Consider the following 14,588-nt stretch of genomic DNA (forward strand, 5'->3'; position numbering starts at 1 on the left):
TGGACTATGGTTTTCTCTTACACTCCAATCACATCTATCATTTTTCTTTCAGAGATACCTCATAACTTCTAGTTCACCAAAAGTACTCCCTTTGGTCTTCCACTAACTAGTGCATATAATGTATAATATCTAGACTAACAGAAAAAATAAGAGCTTTAGAATCTGATGTTCCTGGCCGGGCGCAGTGGCTCAAGCCTGTAATCCCAGCACTTTGGGAGGCCGAGGCGGGTGCATCACGAGGTCAAGAGATCAAGACCATCCTGGTCAACATGGTGAAACCCCGTCTCTACTAAAAATACAAAAAAATTAGCTGGGCATGGTGGCACGTGCCTGTAATCCCAGCTACTCAGGAGGCTGAGGCAGGAGAATTGCCTGAACCCAGGAGGCGGAGGTTGCGGTGAGCCGAGATCGGGGTATTGCACTCCAGCCTGGGTAACAAGAGCGAAAGTCGGTCTCAAAAAAAAAAAAAAAAAAAAAAAAAAATCTGATGTTCCTATGTTGTCATCCTGACTACCTTATTTATTGGTTTGTAGGATCTCAAAGAAGTTACTTAACTACTGAGCCTTATCTGTTAAAACCTTAAATGAGATGAGTGCAAAGTGCCCAGTAAAATGCCCAGAACATAATAAACCCATAAATGTTAATTCTCTTATCCTCTTGCCTAAACCAAGGTTAACAACCCTATGCTTAGAATTAAGTAAGAGATTTCCACAGTTCTGAGGTCAATATATTTTACAACTAACCTTTTTATTAAGATTTCTGATTACAGGTTTCTCAGAGGTAAAGACTTTTGAATTCTCTGACAAAGGAACAGTATTATTCAGTAATATCTAAAATCTGGCTAGCAAAATACTTATCAAAATTGTAAGTTCATAAAAACAGCTCTTCTATATAAAGGGCAGTAGACTGTGCTTTTATTAGGTCACACTGAAACTAAAAAGCATGTCAGCATTATCCCCCAGAGTGATATTTAGCACTATGTTAAGCTCAGTGAAATAAGACAGCAGCCATGAGGGCAAAACAATAAGCAATGGATATATCACTCTTGCTGGTACTATTTTGCATAGATTATTTCATGTGTAAAAACTATAATGTCATAACAATTCTCCACTACTTCAATCGTATCTGCTTTAGAAAAATAAGGTTAAGAAGCTTCAGGATGAAGACCCTTCTTCATTATGCAAATTAGCAAATGATTATTGTATAAATTAATTTTATTACTTTTATTGTACTTCTTTTATTATTTTCTTTTTTTTTGAGATGGAGTTTCGCTCTTGTTACCCAGGCTGGAGTGCAATGGCGCAATCTCGGCTCACCGCAACCTCCACCTCCTGGGTTCAAGCAATTCTCCTGCCTCAGCCTCCTGAGTAGCTGGGATTACAGGCACATGCCACCATGCCCAGCTAATTTTTTGTATTTTTAGTAGAGATGGGGTTTCCCCATGTTGACCAGGATGGTCTCAATCTCTCGACCTCGTGATCCACCCGCCTCGGCCTACCAAAGTGCTGGGATTACAGGCTTGAGCCACTGCACCCGGCCTTCTTTTATTTTTTGAGACGGCGTCTCGCTCTGCTGTCCAGGCTGGAGTGCAGTGGGGCCATCTTGGCTCACTGCAACCTCCACCTCCCAGGTTCAAGTGATTCTTCTGCCTCAGCCTCCCAAGTAGCTGGGATTACAGGCACGTACCACCACGTGCAGCTAATTTTTGTATTTTCAGTAGAGACAGGGTTTCAACATATTGGCCAGGCTGGTCTCGAACTCCTGATCTCAGGTGATCTGCCTGCCTCAGCCTCCCAAAGTGCTGGGATTACAGGTGTGAGCCACCACACCCAGCCTGGACCTCTTAATATTATTCCACAGTTTATTAGGAAAATTAATTTTGGCTAGAATAAAACATTACATTTTACAAATATTTACCTGATTGGATGTAGAGGTCAAAGACCTATAAATATTAGCTAGAAACAGCAGAGGCCTTTCAAATAGCTTGGTCTGTAAAATGGCCTATTAATTTTAGCTTAGCTATTTAAGTTTCAGTAAACTGAATTCTTTTTGAGAAATACAAATTATTCATTAACATCCACCCATTATTTCCTAAAAGAATTAGACTACAAAATCATTATTATACACTGTTAGTTCTTAATGGCTTACAGTAATATAAAAATACTGTTTTCCCATGAATTATATTTTATATAGAAAGCAAGTAAAAGTAACTGCAGAATTCCTAAGGAGTAAATATCTATATACAAAGGTTCTTCTTTTGTTTCGTCAGCTATTTTGTTTAAATAAATTTTCACGTCTCATAATTATTACAATCTGCCTTAATCCATCTATAAATCTTACTCAGCATTTGTAACATTGTAATAAATATATAACTTACTTTCTGATGACAATTGCCCAGTCTTCGGTATAACTTCTTACACAGTCTCTAACATGTGGATCCATTTCACTATTTTAAAAAAGAACATGTATTTATAACTTAGACAGGACAGCACTGATGTTCATTAATTTTGTTGCTACAATTGTTCAAGTAACAGGAAATGATGATGCTATAAGAAACAGCCTCTAAATAAAATAATGGAAGGTAGCCTTTCTATAGTTACTCGAAAGCCAAAAACAGGTCAATGTCTCCTTACCTTTCTTCAGGTACAGCTGAAACAAGAGTTCTGCAGTCCCGAGGACTATGAACAACTTCAATATCATCTGGAGGAAATTCAATCAAATCCCGTAAAGGCCCAGAATCCACAGCCAAAGGATGAGTAATGAGATAATCTTCCAAATCCACTGGATCTACTGCTTCAGTAAGGGGCACCTTTGTAAAACAGTGGGATAAGAGATGGGTAGAAAATAAGAGGCAAATGTTAGGATTTTAAAACTTAAGGCAAACAACTTACTATTTTTTTAAATATAATAAGCTTTTAATCTAGTTCTTTATAAAATTTTAACAGATATTCAACCAGATGCACTAAAGAAAACACAAAGTGTTGGCCTTCTTACATTCCTTGATGTTTTGGGTCATACTCTCTTTAACAACCTTGCTGACACTTTGCCCATAACTCTCACACAAATACACTAGTAAGAATTAACAGTTTTATTCTACTTTATAGTTTACAAAGTACTCACTGGAAGGATTCTTTTTTCTTTTTTATACCCTTGGATATATTTCTTCAAAAAAGTAAGTTGCTACATTTCTAAACAGTGCTCTTACTTTATTTCTTGTTTTAGTTGATTATCCTAGTAAAAACATATAATGAGACTGGGGTAGGATTAAAAAATGGCCCTCTAAAAATTCTCCATATCCTAACACATCGGCCCTGTACATGTTACCTTGTATGGAAGAAAATAAATAAATAAAATTTAAAAACAGTCTTTGCAGATGTTATTAAGGATCTTAAAACAGGGGTATTATCCTGGATTATCCAGGTGGTTTCTAAATACAATCAAATATATCCTCATGAGGAGACAGAGGGAGATTCAGGCTACACACAGAGAGAGTAAAAAAGTTGTATAAAGATGGAAAAAGAGAGAGATCTGAATATTTTGGCCTTAAAAATAGAGGTGATGTGACCACAAGTGAAGGAATGCCAAAGCCATCAGAATTTGGAAAAGGCAAGGAACTGATACTAGAGCATCCAAAGAAAGCACAGCCCTACCAAAATCTTATTTTAGTCCAGTGATGCTGCTTTCAGACTTCTGGCCTCTAGCACTGAGAGAAAAAATTTCTTTTGTTTTAAGTCACCTCGTTTGTAGTACTTTGTTACAGTAGCCATAGGAAAGGAATACTCAGGCCCTATTAAAACTATCCCTAAACAATAATAAAAGACTGGTAGCATTCTTTAGCCAAGTTTTTAATAAGATACTTTTTAATAAAATACCATACTTCCTATCTAGTTCAAGAAAGGAAAAAAAAATACTGACAAACCTATGAAGGATATATAACAAACATACAGTTGTAGAAGAATGAAAATAAGAACACGTTATTTCTCAGGATATTCATCTGGAATGAAAACACTGGAACTTGTCTCTGTGCAGGTTTACACTATTAAATAGAAGGTGCTTTAATCTATGCTTCTTTGGACTGAACTTTTTTTTTTTTTTTTTTTTTTTTGAGACTGGGTCTTCCTCTGTCACCCAGGCTGGAAGTGCAGTAGTGCAATTTCAGCGCACTGCAACCTTTGCTTCCCAGGATCAAGGGATTCTCCCACCTCAGCCTCCCAAGTAGCTGGGATTACAGGTGTGAGCCACCATGCCTGGCTAATTTTTTTTTTTCTTTTTTTTTTTTTTTTTTTTGTAGAGACAGGGTCTCACCATGTTGCCGAGGCTAATCTTGAACTCCTGAGCTCAAGCAGTCTGCCTGTCTCGGCTTTTCAAAGTGCTGGGATTACAGGCATGAGCCACAGTGCCCAGCCTGGACTAAACATTTTAAAGATGTTGAGTAAAATAATAAATAATACATGTTAAACTCTCAAAAGATGGTAGTTATTTATCATTATCAGTATATGCTATCTCATTTAAACCTCCCTCAAACCCTGTAAGTTAGATATAATTACTATTTCAATTCTACAAATAAAGGTGTTTGTGCTCAAAAAGGTTAACTAACACCTGAAAATGAAATAGCCACAAAATGGTAGGGCAGAAATTTGAAACGGGGTTTTCAAGCTCTAAAATTTTTTTCTACAACTTTTTCTCATAAGCATTCTATCTCATCTATCCCGTTAAATACAAATTAAGCTAGGATGTTGTTTTTAACAGGGAAAAAGAAAATAATCCAACAGGAAAAGAAAAATCTTCTTAAGGGCCGGGCGCGGTGGCTCAAGCCTGTAATCCCAGCACTTTGGGAGGCCGAGGCGGGTGGATCACAAGGTCAAGAGATCGAGACCATCCTGATCAACATGGTGAAACCCTGTCTCTACTAAAAATACAAAAAATTAGCTGGGCATGGTGGCACGTGCCTGTAATCCCAGCTACTCAGGAGGCTGAGGCAGGAGAATTGCCTGAACCCAGGAGGCGGAGGTTGCGGTGAGCCGAGATCGCGCCATTGCACTCCAGACTGGGTAACAAGAGCGAAACTCCGTCTCAAAAAAAAAAAAAAAAAGAAAAGAAAAATCTTCTTAAACCGTTGTTACTAGAACTGGATATCCATATTTAAAAAAATAAACCCCAATCTTTGTATCACAACATATACAAAAATTAAATTGAGATGGATCACAGACACAAACATACATGCTAAAAGTATAAAGCTACTTGAAGAAAACATAGCAGGATGTCTTTACAGTTTGGGTGTAAGCCAAGTTTTCTAAGACATGAAAAAAGAATGATCATAAAAGAAAAATTGGATTCATTAAAAGACACTGTTAAGAAAATGATTAGGAGTTTGAGACCAGCCTGGCCAACATGGTGAAACCTCACCTCTACTAAAAATACAAACAACAAAAAAAAAAATTAGCCGAGCATGGTGGTGGACACCTGCAAACCCAGCTACTCTGGAGGCTGAGGCAGGAAAAACACTTGAACCCAGGAGGTGGAGTTTGCAGCTAGCTGAGATTGCTCCATTGCACTCCAACCTGGGCAACAACAGTGAGACTCCATCTCAAAAAAAAAAAAGAAAGAAAGAAAATGATTAACAAGCCACACTAAAATATTTACAAAGTTTATTTTATAAAGGACTAGCACTTAGAATATATAAAGAAGTCCTATATCTCAATAAGTTTTTTAAAGCCATACCTTCAAATAAATGGGAAAAAATTAAGCACATAAAAAAAGTGCTCAAACATCAAAAGTCACTAGGGGGTACTTTCACTTCTGGAAGAATGAAATAGAAGTACTTCACTCTTTCGACTAACTACAACAGCCTAGATATTACATAGAAAACAAAAGAAGATTAAGAAAAAGGCTGACTGGCAGGGACATCAGAACACAAGGGAAGGCATGACAGTAAGTTACTTCAAAATTGCTTTTTACCTTATACATTCCAGGCTTAGAACTAGAAAAGCCCACAACGCACAAACACCAAGGAGCACTGGGTGGGGGGGAGCGGCGGAAGGGGGACCAAGGGGTGGGGAGCCTGTTTTCTCCAGCCTAAAGATCAAGAAAGCAGCAGCCTGAGAGAACAAAAAACATTTAGACTCTAACTGCTCAAAGGCCAGATGGGGAGCTAGATTTCTACCCTCACCAAGCTGTAACAAGGCATCCCAACTCTCCCCACCAGGGTAGTATCAGAGAAGTCCAAGTAGGGAGTTGGGATTTCCATATCTACTAAGCAATAATGAGTCTCTCACTCCCATCGTGTGCATAGAGACCACTAAGGGAATCTGTTTATCAACTCATATCAAGCAGCAACACGGCTTCTCTTTCCTTTCTCATTTGGGCAGTGTCGGAGAAGGTCTAGTGGAGAGTAAGTACTTCCACCAATGCCTAGTGTAACAAGGCCACACACCCTCGGTGTCAGTGGAGGCTGTGTGAGGAATAGTAAGGAGCATTACAGCCCCTCCTAGCTAATAGTGTAAGCTGTGGTCCGGCAGAAGTGGGAACTCTCCCTCCTGCTCCACAGTAAGTAACGAGGAGTCCTTCCCCTCCTTGCATACCAAAAGAAGACAAATAAGAAATCTGAACTTCTACTCCATTTGTCCAAAACAAAATAGCATCCATCTATAACTAGGGCAGTATCAGAGAAAGCCAGCTAAAATATATTTAAATAAGACCTAGAAATTCACAACATAAAACCCAAAAGGTCTAAGTTCCAATCAAAAATCTCTCATCATACTAAAAACCAGGATAATCTTAACTCTAATTAAAAAGACAATCTATAGATGTTGATACCAAGATAAGAGATCTTAGCATTATATGACAAAGATTTTAAAGCAAACATAAGAAAAATGATACAACAGCAATTATAAACACTCTTAAAATAAGTGAAAAGTCAGTAACTCTGTAAAGAAATAAAGTCTCAGCACAGAAACAGAATATATAAAGAACTAAACGGAAATTTTAGAACTGAAAAATACAGTAACCAAAATTAAAAATTCGACAGGCAAATACAATAGTAGAATAGAGAGGACAGGGGAGGTAAAAATCAGTTACTTTAAAGAAAGAAAAATCGAAATTATCCAATGTGAACAGCATTAAAAGAAAAACAGACTGAAAAAATTCAAAACAAAAATAAAAATAAAAAGTATCGCCGGGCATGGTGGCTCAAGCCTGTAATCCCAGCACTTTGGGAGGCCAAGGCGGGTGGATCACGAGGTCAAGAGATCGAGACCATCCTGGTCAACATGGTGAAACCCCATCTCTACTAAAAATACAAAAAATTAGCTGGGCATGGTGGCATGTGCCTGTAATCCCAGGTACCTGGGAGGCTGAGGCAGGAGAATTGCCTGAACCCAGGAGGTAGAGGTTGCGGTGAGCCGAGATTGCGCCATTGCACTCCAGCCTGGGTAACAAGAGCGAAACTCCGTCTCAAAAAAAAATAAAAATAAAAATAAAAAGTATCTTCAGGGACAAACTACACTAAAATATACAACACTGGCATCACCAGAGACCTGGAAAGTGAGGAAAAAGAGGGCAGGACTGAAACAGATCTGAAAAAACAATGGCTGAAAACTTCTGTATTTGAAAGACACAACCCTACAGACTTAAGAAGCTAAGCAAAGCCGGGCGCGGTGGCTCAAGCCTGTAATCCCAGCACTTTGGGAGGCCGAGGCGGGTGGATCGAGACCATCCTGGGCAACATGGTGAAACCCCGTCTCTACTAAAAAAAAATACAAAAAATTAGCTGGGCATGGTGGCGCGTGCCTGTAATCCCAGCTACTCAGGAGGCTGAGGCAGGAGAATTGCCTGAACCCAGGAGGCGGAGGCTGCGGTGAGCCGAGATCGCGCCATTGCACTCCAGCCTGGGTAGCAAGAGCGAAACTCCGTCTCAAAAAAAAAAAAAAAAAAAAAAAAAGAAGCTAAGCAAACCTTAAACAGGATAAAGCCAAACAAACATGTTCCATGACACAGCAACCAAATTTAGACTCCCCACCCCCAAAAAAAAAAAAAAGTCTGGGCACGGTGGCTCATACCTGTACTCCTAGCACTTTGGGAGGCAGAGGCAGGCAGATGAGAGTCAGGAGATGAGAGTCATGAGATGAGAGTCAGGAGTTCAAGACCAGCCTGGCCAACATAGTGAAATCCTGTCTCTATTAAAAATATAAAAATTAACTGAAGGCCGGGCGCGGTGGCTCAAGCCTGTAATCCCAGCACTTTGGGAGGCCGAGGCGGGTGGATCACGAGGTCGAGAGATCGAGACCATCCTGGTCAACATGGTGAAACCCCATCTCTACTAAAAATACAAAAATTAGCTGGGCATGGTGGCGCGTGCCTGTAATCCCAGCTACTCAGGAGGCTGAGGCAGGAGAATTGCCTGAACCCAGGAGGCGGAGGTTGCGGTGAGCCGAGATCGCGCCATTGCACTCCAGCCTGGGTAGCAAGAGCGAAACTCCGTCTCGGAAAAAAAAAAAAAAAAAAAAAAATTAACTGGGCATGGCGGTGGGTGCTCATCCCAGCTACTCGGGAGGCTGAGGCATGAGAATCACTTGAATCCTGGAGGCGGAAATTGCAGTGAGCCAAGATCGCATCACTGCACTACATCCTGAGGGACAGAGGGAGACTCTGTCTCAAAAAAAAACAAAAACAAAAACCCACCTTGAAAGCAGTGAGGGGAAAATGACACCTTACCTCTATGGAGAATAATATGGATTTTTCATCAAAAATCATGGCAGTCAAAATAAAGTCGCACAACATTTTTCAAGTGCTGAAAGAAAATAACTGACTACCTGGAATTTTAGATCCTGCAAATATAGCTTGAAGAATGAAGGGGAAGGCCGGGTGCAGTAGCTCATGCCTGTAATCCCAGCACTTTGGGAGGCCAAGGCAAGTGGATCACCTGAGCTCAGGAGTTCAAGGCCAGCCTGGGAAATATGGCAAAACCTCAGCTCTACCAAAAATATACAAAAAATTGGCTGGGCATGGTGGCATGCACCTGTGGTCGCAGCTACTCTGATGGCTAGGGTGGGAGAATTACTTAAGCCTGGGAGGCAGAGGTTGCACTAAGCTGAGATTGCACCACTACATTCCAACCTGGGTGACAGACTGAGACCCACCACATCTCAAAAGAAAAAAAAAAGAACGAGGGAGAAATCATGACATACTCTAATAAAGAAAAACTAAGAGATTCTGTCACCAGCAGATCTATTCTAAAAGAAACGGGTAAAAGAAATTCCCTAAACAAAAAGGAAATAATAAAAGGTATCTAGAAGTATTACGAAGGAAAGGAAACATAGCATGAGCAAAAAATACAGATAAATACAATAGACTTTCCTTTTCCTTTTGACTTTTCTGAATTGGCCAATATGATTCTAAATGTACATAGAGAAAACGTTTAAGACAATTATATACAGGAGAGGGTAAAGGGATATAGAAATAGGTAAGGTTTCTACACTTTACTCAAACTGGTAATATATCAGCACCAGTACTGTGGTAAGTTATGTATATAACACAATACCTTCGACAGACAGTTAAAAAGCTATACCAAGAGATACTCTCAACAACACTGTAAATCAAAATATAGTTTTAAAAAAGATTTAGGTTACCCCAGAGAAGTAGCAAAAAGAAAACAGAGAGATGGAAAAATAGAGAATAATCGAAAAATAAAATGGTAGATTTCAACCCTAACAGAATAATATTAAATTATAAATTTATACATTATAAGTGTAAATGTATACAGATAAGAGATAGCAGAATGGACTTAAAAATATGACCTAACTGTGGTATTTACAAAGAACTCACTTTAAATAACACAACATAGGTAGGCTGAAAAAGTATGGAAAAAGATATACCAAGAAACCATTAATCAAAAGAAAGCAGGAGTGGCTAAGTTAATATGGGAAAACACAGACTTCAGAACAAAGAACAGTACCAAATAGAGACAGACATTACTTGATTGTAAAACGAATGATCCACCAAGAGGACATAGCAATCTTAAATGTGCATGTACTAAATAACAGAGCTATAAATTAGGTGTAGCAAAAACTGACTGAAGAAAGTACGACTTATCACTTATACCTGCAGAAAGCAAGAAATCTCTTTTCTGCAGATTATGGAAAATCAACAAGGATACAGCAGAATTCAACAGCATCATCATCCAAAAGATCTAAATGACATTTATAGAACACTTCACCAAATAACAACAAAATGTACATTCTTTACAAAGGTCCCAAAAGTATACACCAAGACAGACCATACTCAAACAAACCTCAACAAATGTAAAAGAACTGAATCAGACAGAATGTGTTCTCTGACTACAATAGAATGAAACTAGAAAGCGGCAACAGAAAGGTAACAGGAAAATCTCCAAACGCTTAGAAATTAAACATACTTCTAAATAATCCATAAGTTACAAAAGTCGGAAAAATGAAATGAAAAAGCCAGGAGCGGTGGCTCAAGCCTGTAATCCCAGCACTTTGGGAGGCCGAGGCGGGTGGCCAAACGCTTAGAAATTAAACATACTTCTAAATAATCCATAAGTTACAAAAGTCGGAAAAATGAAATGAAAAAGCCAGGAGCGGTGGCTCAAGCCTGTAATCCCAGCACTTTGGGAGGCCGAGGCGGGTGGATCACGAGGTCAAGAGATCGAGACCATCCTGGGCAACATGGTGAAACCCCGTCTCTACTAAAAATACAAAAAATTAGCTGGGCATGGTGGCATGTGCCTGTAATCCCAGCTACTCAGGAGGCTGAGGCAGGAGAATTGCCTGAACCCAGGAGGCGGAGGTTGCGGTGAGTCGAGATCGCGCCATTGCACTCCAGCCTGCGTAACAAGAGCGAAACTCCGCCTCAAAAAAAAAAAAACAAAAAAAAATGAAATGAAAAAAATACACTGAACTAAATGAAAATACACATAAAATTTGCAAATAAGGGAAATGTAAACCAAAAACATAAGTGGGATACCACTTCACACCCACTAGAATGGCTATTATTTTTTAAATGGTTAATAACAAGTATGGACAATAATATGAAGAAATTGGAACTCTTGTGTATTCATGGTGGAAATGTAAAATGATACAGTTGCTATGAAAAACAGATTGGTGGTTCCTCAAAAAGCATACAATAAACATAGAATTACTCTATGATCTAGCAATTCCACTTCTAGGTATACACCTAAAAGAACTAAAAATAGTGACTAGAAAAGATAATTGTACTATCATGTTCATAGCAACATTACTCACAATAGCCAAAAGGTGGAAACAACCCCAATGTCCATCAAAATTAATAAAGAAACAAAATGTAATATATATATATACAATGGAGTACTAGTCGGCCTTAAAAAGGAATTAAATCAGCCAGGCATGGTGGCTCACATCTGTAATCTCAACATTTCTGGGAGGCTGAAGAGGATCACTTGAGCCCAGGAGTTCAAGACTAGCCTGGGCAACACAGTGAGACCCTGTCTCAATAAAAAATAAAAAAATTAGCCAGGCATGCTAGCATGTGTCTGTAGTTCCAGCTACTCAAGAGGCTGATATGGGAGGATCACTTAAGCCTGAAAGGTCAAGGCTGTAGTGGGCTACGATGGTACCACTGTACTCAGCCTGTATGATAGAGTAAGGCCCTGTCTAAAAATAAAAAAATTTTTTTAAATGGAAGAAAGGAAAAAAAAGGAATGAAATCCTGACATAGGCTACAACCTGAATATACCTTTAAAACATTCTGCTAAGAAAAATAAGCTAGACACAAAAGGACAAATATTGTATAATTCCACTTATATCAGGTACACAGAAGAGGCAAATTCATAAAGGCAGGGAAGAGAATATATTACCAGGAGTTGGGAAGAGGGGGAAATGGGAAGTTACTGTATAATGGGTACAGGGTTTCAGTATGGGATAATGAAAAAGTTCTGGAGATAAACAGTGGTGATGGTTGTACAACACTGTAAATGTACTTAATGCCAATGAGTTCTATACATAACTGGTTAAAATGGTAAATATTACGTTATGTGTATTTTGCCACTATATATGTTATGTATATAAATACAGCATATATATTATACACATATAAATTTAAAATGAAATTCAATGGTTTTTATAATTCAGTGCTTTTTGCCCAGATATTATTTCTAGTGCAGTATACAGTTCAGAATTTAAAATGTCACAAATAAATAATCAGTGAAAATAATGACAAAACCTGGGAAGTCCCTACATATGGCTAATTCAATGGGTTCATGGATTCTAGGTCCTGGTGGTGTGGAAGGACAAATGGAGTGAGAGTACCAGAACAAGAGGGCCATGAAGATAAGAGGTGGTGATCACAGAGTGGGAAGCATAAAATTGAGATTACACATGGGTTATAGTTATTCATAGTGACAAAAATCTAAGGTCTGATTATAGGAATTTTGAATAGCTAAGGTGTAATTCAGGATGCAAAATAGTATCACTGGAAGAGAGGCATTCAAAACACCAAGAGCATTTCAGAAGGATTATCTCCATTGTTTCCACTGAAATCAGCCAGAAACCCATACATTCTAAAATTTCTCCAATTAGCATGTAGTAAACTTCGTATTTTCAAATTTTAGTAACACAAACATAAATATATAATTACAAGTCAATCAAACTGTTATTTCCATTTGTTCAGTATCTGGTACCCTTTCATAGCTAAATGGAAAATGCTAATATATAACTCAACCCTATAATGCTTATTTGCTTTTTTAGTTTTCCACAGCATTTCGTAAAAATGACCTCTAATTTTTAAGACAAATGGAGGTATGTTTTTAATTTGTATTTCTAACATAATATTAGTTTTTATCAAAAGCCATTCTTCTCATACCAGCTTTTTAAATAAGAGAACATTTTAAATAAGGAAACATTTACGTCTCTGACACAGTACAAGGCTTATGGTAATAAATCAATAAATGTAAATTCATTTAATTTAAAGGGGACAGATAATAGTATAAACCCACATCATTATTATTTACTTTGGTGCCTATTCCTAGAATAGATTCTTAAATTTTCACCTTCAGTCTTTAAAAGTTCTAAATGTAAAATTCCAGGATTGATTAAATCCTGAATATAAAGTTTCAGAGTTGACTAGGAAACCAGCAATTCTATAACATCCGCTAACATCCTCTCCCAACTCAGATTTCAACAAAATGAGGTAACAAAAGAAGTAAGATTATGAGACTAGTGATGGAACCCAATTAGCTCCTATCTGTCCACTATTTTTTCATAGCCTACCAGGCGTCCCCAAACTTTTTACACAGGGGGCCAGTTCACTGTCCCTCAGACCACTGGAGGGCCACCACATACTGTGCTCCTCTCACTGACCACCAATGAAAGAGGTGGCCCTTCCTGAAGTGCGGCGGGGGGCCGGATAAATGGCCTCAGGGGGCCGCAGTTTGGGGACGCCTGGCCTAGTCAGTCATACACCAATAACATGCTATAGTCTGAATATATTACTTACGGTGGTGTGATGAGATATACTGCCAACAATATTAAGGTTTTTGAGCAGTTGGGGAGAACCACTATATTGACCGGAGATCTGCTTCCTAACTTCAGCTGCCACCGTTCTATAATGAAGAAAGCAAAAACATTATACACATTATTTTTTTAAAAAGCTAAACTAGTTTGAAATAGAGGGAAGCTAAATACATTCCAGATTCATTTAAAGAACAAATAAACTCAGCATATCAATAAGGCTATACATTCATAAAATATTTTAGGAAATACTTTTCTAGCTTATAATTGCATTAGAACAGCTTATAATGTTGATGTACAGTACAAGAGTGACAGACAACTTATATGAGGCTTTTATACAGCATTTTGGGGAACATACTTTGGCCTACGATAGAGCTGGAACTATAGAGCTGGCTCTATAGTTGGAAGCTATAAAACAATATATGTATTAAAATGCATATACTTTAAAGTATGATAAGAATTAGGAATAAAAAAAACTCTGGAGTGTTTTCAAGCTAATGATTTAATTCAAAGCCCTGATCATCCTGGTCCCCATCAGAATTTCCAGCTGAGTTTCAAGATAATCTCATTTTCCTAAAAGTATCCAGATTTAGGATATAATCTTTTCTCTTACTTCTTTCTTCAATTCCTCCTTCCTTCTTTCAAATTCAGTAATTTCACACACATTTACTGAGCATAGTTATGAGCCAACTATACAATTAGAAATGTTTACACAAAAATAAGAGTTATCATTTTTTAAGGCTTAAGATACTGAATTAGCTCAACCTTTTTTATGTAGGTGACTTGAAGTACTTTACTTATATTTGTGTTTTAAAAGGCTAACTTCCTATTCATAATTGTCAAACCTTGGAAGCAATCAAGCTATCCTTAAATGGGTGAGTGGATAAACTGTGTTACAGCTATACAATACAATATTATCCAACGATAAAAAGAAATGAGTTATCAAACCATGAAAGACATAGAGGAAACTTAAAAGAATATTGCTAAGTGAAGGAAGCCAATTTGCATGATTCCAACTATCTGATATTCTGGAAAAGTCAAATCTATGGAAGACAGTAAAAAGACCAGTGGTTGCCGGAGGCTGGA

General features: G+C 38.1%; 1 protein-coding gene across 6 annotated transcripts in view; it reads right to left on the minus strand.

Moving 5' to 3' along the window:
• Nucleotides 1–14,588, minus strand: part of DOCK7 (dedicator of cytokinesis 7) — a 242,826-nt gene that overhangs the window by 203,983 nt on the left and 24,255 nt on the right. For all 6 annotated transcript variants that reach the window (XM_074380932.1, XM_074380931.1, XM_074380928.1 and 3 more), the window contains exons 2-4: nucleotides 13,489–13,594; nucleotides 2,634–2,809; nucleotides 2,378–2,446 (exon numbers count right to left, since the gene is read on the minus strand). In XM_074380932.1, the coding sequence (XP_074237033.1) occupies nucleotides 2,378–2,446; nucleotides 2,634–2,809; nucleotides 13,489–13,594 (351 nt within the window). The remainder of the gene's footprint in view (nucleotides 1–2,377; nucleotides 2,447–2,633; nucleotides 2,810–13,488; nucleotides 13,595–14,588) is intronic.

Source organism: Saimiri boliviensis, chromosome 11, assembly GCF_048565385.1.
Source record: "Saimiri boliviensis isolate mSaiBol1 chromosome 11, mSaiBol1.pri, whole genome shotgun sequence".
Lineage (NCBI taxonomy): Eukaryota > Metazoa > Chordata > Mammalia > Primates > Cebidae > Saimiri > Saimiri boliviensis.